This window comes from Sapajus apella, unplaced genomic scaffold, assembly GCF_009761245.1.
Source record: "Sapajus apella isolate SASKATOON/1434 unplaced genomic scaffold, GSC_monkey_1.0 scaffold3, whole genome shotgun sequence".
NCBI classification, from domain to species: domain Eukaryota; kingdom Metazoa; phylum Chordata; class Mammalia; order Primates; family Cebidae; genus Sapajus; species Sapajus apella.
Window position 1 is genome coordinate 12,539,437 of NW_022436943.1, and position 7,844 is coordinate 12,547,280.

Genomic DNA, 7,844 nt, shown 5'->3' on the forward strand with positions numbered 1-7,844 from the left:
AGTCAGGTGACCAAAGTTAACATCAATGATGATAGTCATGTCCCTAGTCTATACTCTTAATAGGATGGCATTTTCCTCTCTTGTCTTCCTCCAAAAACGTAAAACCCCAGTGTTAGCATGGGAAAAACATCTGACAACTCTCTATTGACAGACATTTATAAGATATGTGACCAATACTACTCAAGCTGTCATGTACATGAAAAGCAAGAAAAGTCTAAGAAAAGGTCAAAGCCAAGAGAAGCATAAGGAAACATGATTAATATTATATCATGGATGGGATCCTCAAACCCCAACAGGTCATTGGATAAAAACTAAGAAAATATAAATAAAACATGGACTTTAGTTAAGTATCAATATTGGTTAATTAACATAATGAATTTATCATTCTAATGTAAAATGTTAATAATAAGGAAATTGGGTGCAGAGTGTGCAGGAATTCTCTATACTATCTTTGAAAGTTTTCTGTAAATCTGAGACTGTTCCAGAATTTTTAAAGGTGCTATTTAAAAAATTAAATTGCCTAGACACACATTCAAAGGTAAAAATTATTTATTGGATAAAAACTTACCAGCAATATGTTGTTTATATGAACCCATTTATATAATAGAACAAATTTAAATTGAAAGTAACCAGTGAGAAAAGATACAGCAAACACTATCAATCAGAAATCTTGGTTGCATGTATAAATACTGGACAAAGAAGGGTTTAAGGATAAGGATACTTTAATATAAGAGAACATAGATTTAAAAAATAAAAGTTGAAAAGCAATGTTTCATAATAATAATGGCAATCATTCAACAGGAAGACAAAACAATTACACATTTTTATGTACCTAATGTCAACTTAAAATATATAAAGCAAAAACTTTGACAAATTGAATAGAATAAATATGTAACTCCTCAGTCTTAACTAGATTTTGAAATGTCTTTTTGAGAAACTGATAGAAGAGATAAACAAAATACATATAACTATAAAAAATTTGAAAAATGTATTAACCAACTATATCTCTCTCCCTCTCTGCTTATATATCTGTCTATATTTATATATCTACTCATATCTACATCTCTGTATATCTACACCAAGTAACGGAAGGCTGTGCATTCTTTTCAAGTGAACATAGAAATATAAATCAAGCCTTAAGAAATTCCAAAGGTCTTAACTTATACAATGTATGTTCTCTGACCATAGTTGAATTAAGCTAATTATTAACAGCAGAAAGGTAACTTGAAAAATTCCAAATATCTGAAAATTAAAGAATACAATACCTGAACATGAACCTCAAAAAAGGGGATGTCCAAATAACCAATAAGCACATGAAAAAGTGTTAACCCATACTGCTGTGGAAAGTCCATATCAAAACCACATGATCTAATGTACGCCTACCCATATTTCTTTTTTTTTTTTGGAGACAGAGTCTTGCTCTGTCACCAGGCGTCAGGCTGGAGTGCAGTGGCACAATCTCTGCTCACTACAACCTCCGCCTCCCGGGTTCAAGCAATTCTCCTGCCTCAGCCTTCCGAGTACCTGGGACTACAGGCGTGCGCCACCACACCCTGCTAATTGTTGTATTTTTATTAGAGACGGGGTTTCACCATATTGGCCAGGCTGGTCTTGAACTCCTGACCTCGTGATCAGCCCACCTTGTCCTCCTAAAGGTGTGAACTTTAGGAGGAATTACAGGTGTGAACTACCACTCCTGGCTCAATTTCAGTTCTTAGTAAATAAAAGCAATGTACGCATACAGCTATTATGACGTGTAAGAGGAGCGGAAAGGATTCTTCAAACAGGAATAGAAATGAATAAAAGTAGCTAGCAGAGTAGGAGAAAACTTGAGAGAAGAAGCGGAACCCTTGTTTCAGATGGCGTGATTCTTTTTTTTTTTTTTTTTTCCCCTGAGATGGAGTCTTGCTCTGTCACCAGGATGGAGAACAGTGCGGCAGTTTCCACTCACTGCAACCTCTGCCTCCCGGGTTCAAGCGATTCTTAAACCTCAGCCTCCCGAGTAGCTGGGACTAAGGCGTGTGCCACCACGCCCGGCTAATTTTTGTATTTTTAGTAGAGACGGGGTTTCACCATGTTGGCCAGGATGGTCTCTATGTCTTGACCTGTGATTCGCCCGCCTTGGCCTCCCAAAGTGGTAGGATTACAGCTGCGTGAGCCACCATGCCCGGCCCAGATCGCGTCATTCTGACGAGAGTTGTGTGAGGGCACGTCAGCACGGTCGTGATTTCGGCAAGGTGACGAAGAATTTCATCCGGGCCGACCTCATACTGAGCAGGCGCAGTCATAGCGGAAAGTTCTTCCGGGCCAGGTCGTGCCTGGTAAGAAGCTGTACTTCCGCTTGCTCCCGGTACGGAACTTCCTTTTAGGAAGGAGATCATCGGTCGAAATGGAGAGCAAAAGACCACGACTGCTCCAGGAAGAGGACAAGCAGAAAACAATAGCCAGAGTGGCGCTCAGTGCACCTTCCATGCTACGAAAGAACCAGCTAGGTTTCCTCAGATTCACCAACTATTGCCGTTTAGCTCGTGAGCTGCGTGTGAGCTGCATGCGGGGGAAGAAGGTCCAGATTTATAGCTGGGATCCATCCTCTTTGATAGGCGTCCGATTTAACTTAATACTGGCAAATACCAACACTGACCAGCTCTTCACAGTGCACCAAGTCGAAGCCGGCGGCTTCAAGTATGGCATCATCACCATCCGAGGTCTGAGGACCCCTGAGCTCAACGTATACTCGCACAAAAACCTGTACGTCCCTAACCGGAAGGTGAATTCTTCGTGCTGGGCCTCCCTGAATCATTTGGATTCCCACCTTCTGCTGTGCTTCGTGGGATTTGCAGAGACTCCGAGCTGTGCCGTGCTGCTCCCAGCTTCGCTGTTCATAGGTAGCTACCCTGGAGCGTGTCGGCCTGGCATGCTCTGCACTTTCCAGATCCCGGATGCCTGGTCCTGTGCCTGGTCCATGAGCATCCACGCCTATCACTGCTTCAGTACAGGTTTGTCTCGGCAGGTCCTGTTGACCAACGTGGTGACGGGACACCAGCAGTCATTTGGGACTAACAGTGATGTCTTGGCCCAGCAGTTTGCAATTATGACTCCTTTGCTGTTCAATGGCTGTCGTTCTGGGGAGCTTTTTGGCATCGATCTGCGTTGTGGAAATCAAGGCAGGGGATGGAAGGCCATTTGTCTGTCCCATGACTCAGCAGTGACCTCTCTGCAGATCCTCCAAGACGGGCATTGCCTGGTGGCATCAGACATGACTGGAACGATCAAGCTGTGGGACATTAGGGCCACTAAATGTGTAACACAGTATGAAGGTCATGTGAATAAGTCCGCCTACCTGCCCCTGCATGTGAACGAGGAAGAAGGTGTCGTGGCGGCCGTGGGCCAGGACTGCTACACGAGAATCTGGAGCCTCCGTCACGGCCACCTTCTCACAACCATACCCTCCCCATACCCTGCATCGGAGGACGACATTCCCAGTGTGGCCTTCTCTTCTCGGCTCGGAGGCTTCCGAGGAGCACCAGGGCTGCTCATGGCTGTCCGGGAGGACCTTTATTGTTTTTCCTACAGTTAATTCTTCAGGATACAGCCCAGAGGAACGTGGATTTGACTTGAAGAAGTAGAGTATGGTATTACCGTTTCTATGAGCGCATTTTAAGAGCTGTTCCATGTTTGTAGATCCCATTCATCTGGCTGCTAGGGGTAAGGTGCTATTTTATGTGAAGATAGTTTTGTAAAGTTATTTCAGTTAAATTGTGGGCTTAGAGAGTTTGAAAGTCCTTTTCATAAAAGGTTACTACTTCCTTTTCTTATTGAATACCTTAAAATAGTTATTCTCTCCCCTTTTTTTAAACAAAAAATACTTTTCTAAGGACTGAAGATTGGCAAAAACTAAAATTAAAACTGCTTCTTTCACCAGAAGCCCTTTAGAGAATCATAATAATGCACTGGTGAAACTATTTGACTAGTTCTATCTGGGTTCTGGAAATATATACATCAGGCTTGAGAAGTCCAGAGGGAGAGAGGCGGGGAGGGGGAGATCATTTCTTTTAGTTTCTACAGAAGTTTTTGAGGCTACATTTTGGAATCATTAAACTTGGCCTTCTCAATCTCAATAGCAGATCTCTGAGATTCTCCTTTTATTATTTTCCATAGGCAATGGAAGGAAAAGTGCATCTTTTTAAATAATAGAAGTTTTAAACTGTCCTTAACGTGCCTTTGTTGAGGCACCTTCCAGAACATAAGGTTTCTTCAGAATGCAGCTCTGGTTTCTATAATGATGACTTGAATGTCAGAGTCAAGGGCTCAGTGTCAAAGGTAATTGACCTTGACTTGTGATTTAGGAGCAGCAGTTTGTGAGATGTTTATTCAAAGTGTTAAAGAGCTTGTTTTCTACCAAACAAGCTAGAAAAGACAAAAAACAAACAAAACAAAACAAAACACTTGTGTAATATAGTTAGTGCTACTTAATAGCCAAATCCTGGAAGTGATCTGACTTTGCAAAATGCTAAAATTAATAAATAATTTGTGTTGTAATCATACAATTGGATAAAGCATATTATGAAATAAGTCACAATTGCTATATGAAACTGTGGATTAGCCTCAACATGTTGATTGTAAATGTAGGTAGAAATGATTACAAAGTGATTCAGTTCTAAAATTCAAAAGCAGTAAAAACTTACCTATGAATACAGGGTACTGTGGAAGGAAGAACAGATATTGTTTGGTTTTTTTCTTTTTCTTTTTAGGATATTGTTTGGGAAGTAACATGGGGAAACTTTAAAAATGCTGTTTTATTTTTCTTGATCCTTAATACATACATATTTTGTATGTCTATACACTTCACACTTTATATAATACCTCAAAAATAAAAATATGAAAGCAGAACACTCTTGTAATTGGTCAGGCAAGGGAGTGATGATGGCTTGGACCTGAATATGAGAAGTAAAAATAATAAGAAAAATTGGAAATGATTTCATTGGAAGATCATTTGAAGGTAGTATTAGTAAGACTTGCTGATGAGAGTAATCTAGAAAGTGAAAGAATAAAGATTACAGCTTTTTTGTTAACTTTAGGACTGGTGGATGGTGTTGTCATTTACTAAAATGGGGAGGATTTGAAATGAAAAAGTTTTAGGTGAAGGGAATAATGCCAAGTTTTAGGCAAATATTAAACATCTAATTCCGTAGATCGGAGGTGATGTCAGGACATAGATAAGGTTAATGTAGTAATTACATATTGATAAAGGAATAGATCAGTAGAGAAGATGCAGAAGAGTGGTTAGGTGCATAGATTTTTGAAATCAGTTAAATTAGTTTTTGATACTCACTTGATGTGTGACAGGAGAAATTGTGTAAGCTTTACTTGTTATCATTTCTTCATTGTAAAATGTCTTAGATAATAAAACTAACTCATAAAGTAGGTACTGTTTTAAAAGATATATACATTGACCCTTTTACATTATAAGCATTCAGTAAGAAATAGCTGCAGATGTTATTTTTTAAAAGAAGTTCAAAAACAGCTATAGGCAGTTGACAAAATGTAATGACTACATAACTTGTGAAACTGTTTACCCTCACTTGCAAATAGAATAAATGCGAATAAAGCAATGATTATGTATTGTTTTCATTTGTTATTCTAGTACAATTTTTGTTTGTAGCAGCTTTATTTAAAATTGCCAAAAACTAGAAGCAAACCAAGATGTTTCTCAAAAAGTGATGGTTAAACAAACTAGTACACATACTTATATGATGGAATATTACTTAGCAATAAAAATAAATGAGCTAGTAAGCCACAAAAGGACATGGATGAATCATGAGTACTTGTTTTGAAGAAGCCAATTTCGAAAGGCTGTATTTGTAAAATGCCAACTATATGGAAGTATGGAAAAGACAAAACTATAGAGATGGTTAAAAGTATCAGTGGTTTCCGAGAGTTCAGCAGGAGGGGAAAGAGGTCAATAGGTGCAGCGCAGGGATTTTGTTTTTCTTTTCCTTTTTTTTTTTTTTGAGACGGAATTTCCCCTGTCACCTAGGCTGGAGTGCAATGGTGTGATCTTGGCTCACTACAACCTTTGCCTCCTGGGTTCAAGTGATTCTCCTGCTTCAGCCTACCAAGTAGCTGAGATTACAGGCGTGCGCCACCACACCCCATTAATTTTTTATAGCTTTACTAGAGATGGACAGGCTGGTCTCGAACTCCTGACCTTGTGATCCACCCGCCTCAGCCTCCCAAAGTGCCACCACACCTGGCCAGGGATTTTTAGGATAGTGAAATCATTCTGCATGATACTGTAATGACGGGTGTATGACATTATGCATTTGTCAAAACTCAGAGCTGTATAACACAAAGAATATACCCTAACGTAAGTTATAGATTTCAGTTAATTATAATGATCAATATTGGCTCATTAATTGTAACGTGCTATACTAATGCAAGATGTTAATGATAGGGTAAGTTATAGAGTAGAGAAGTGGCAAATGCTCAATTTTTATACTGTTTATACTACCTGTTCAATTTCATGTTAACCTAACACTTCCCTAAAAATCTAATAATTATTATTTTAAAAAATTAGTTATGATCACAGAAACCAGAACAATGTGGAGCAGGTTGTTCTTGGGAAGTATCACTAAGACAACAGTGTCCATGAAGAAGACAAAACGTCCCTTCAAGCTGCAAGTAGAATCATGTTCAAGTCCTGTTAGCTAATGATGTTATGATGTAAGACTTATAATTAAGGCATTAAGGCCAATTTTTTTTTTTTTTTGAGACAGTGTCTTGGTCTGTCACTCAGGCTGGTGTGTAGTGGCACAATTTCAGCTTGTCTCACTGTAACCTCTGCCTCCTCAGTTCAAGCGATTCTCCTGCCTCAGCCTCCTGAGTAGCTGGTATTAGAGGTAGGCCACACCCAGCTAATTTTTAAATTTTTTATTTTTATTAAAGATGGAATTTCACCATGTTGGCCAGGTTGGTCTCAAACTCCTGACCTTAGCTGATCTGCCTGCCTTGATCTCCTGAAGTACTGGGATTATAGCTGTGAGCCACCATGCCTGGCCTAATTTTTGTAGTTTTTAGTAGAGATGGGATTTTACCATGCTGGTCAGTCTGGTTTTAAACTCCTGACCTCAAATGATCCACCCACATATGCCTCCCAAAATGCTGGGATTACAAGTATAAGCCAGGGGGCTCAGCCATTAAGGCCTATTATTATGCAAGGCCTTGACATCTGGTACAGTCAAGAGGAACTCTGATGGCCTAATGAATATTTTTCCTTCCCACTTTGCTCCCACAGATAAGTTTCTTAGCCTGTTAACCCTTTTTATCAAGGAGACTAGGCACAGTGCCTGCTTATTTCTGACAAGCAGGTTTACGGTCCTGCAGGCCCATGGAATTATTAAAACAAGCCAATCCCGTTCTCTCAAGGCAAACGAGTCACCTTACCATCTTACAACTACAATGCTTATTTCCCTGATTGTTCACTTTGTTCTCAAATGCAAACCCGTGTGACCCTGTGCAATGTACAGTGTCCTCTTCCCTCAGGCTGTGAGTATATGAGACTAATAAACTGCTGTCAATCTCATCTGTCCAGTGGCCACCTATATCCGTAACCCTAGAGTTAGACATCCTTCCTCACCAATGGGGTGCCTAAGAAGAAATTAAAATAGATGAGTCTTATCTATCAGTAAAACAAGAAGAAATTAAAACAGATGGGTCTTACCTATCAGTAAAACAATGGTTCCAAAAACTGGAACCCCTAATGGGCTTAGGCTACTCAAAATTTCTTCCAGGAATTGGAGAGAGGGTACAGAAATCTGCGGATGCATACCAGGAACACTTGCCAG

At 39.8% G+C, this 7,844-nt stretch overlaps 1 protein-coding gene across 1 annotated transcript; it reads left to right on the forward strand.

Annotated features, from left to right (window-relative positions):
• The first annotated feature begins 2,302 nt into the window (after positions 1-2,302).
• Positions 2,303-4,405, forward strand: DCAF4L2 (DDB1 and CUL4 associated factor 4 like 2). The gene has a single exon (XM_032247294.1). It carries the CDS (start codon positions 2,390-2,392, stop codon positions 3,575-3,577), a length of 1,188 nt encoding a protein of 395 aa, XP_032103185.1. The 5' UTR covers positions 2,303-2,389; the 3' UTR covers positions 3,578-4,405.
• The last annotated feature ends 3,439 nt before the right edge of the window (positions 4,406-7,844 follow it).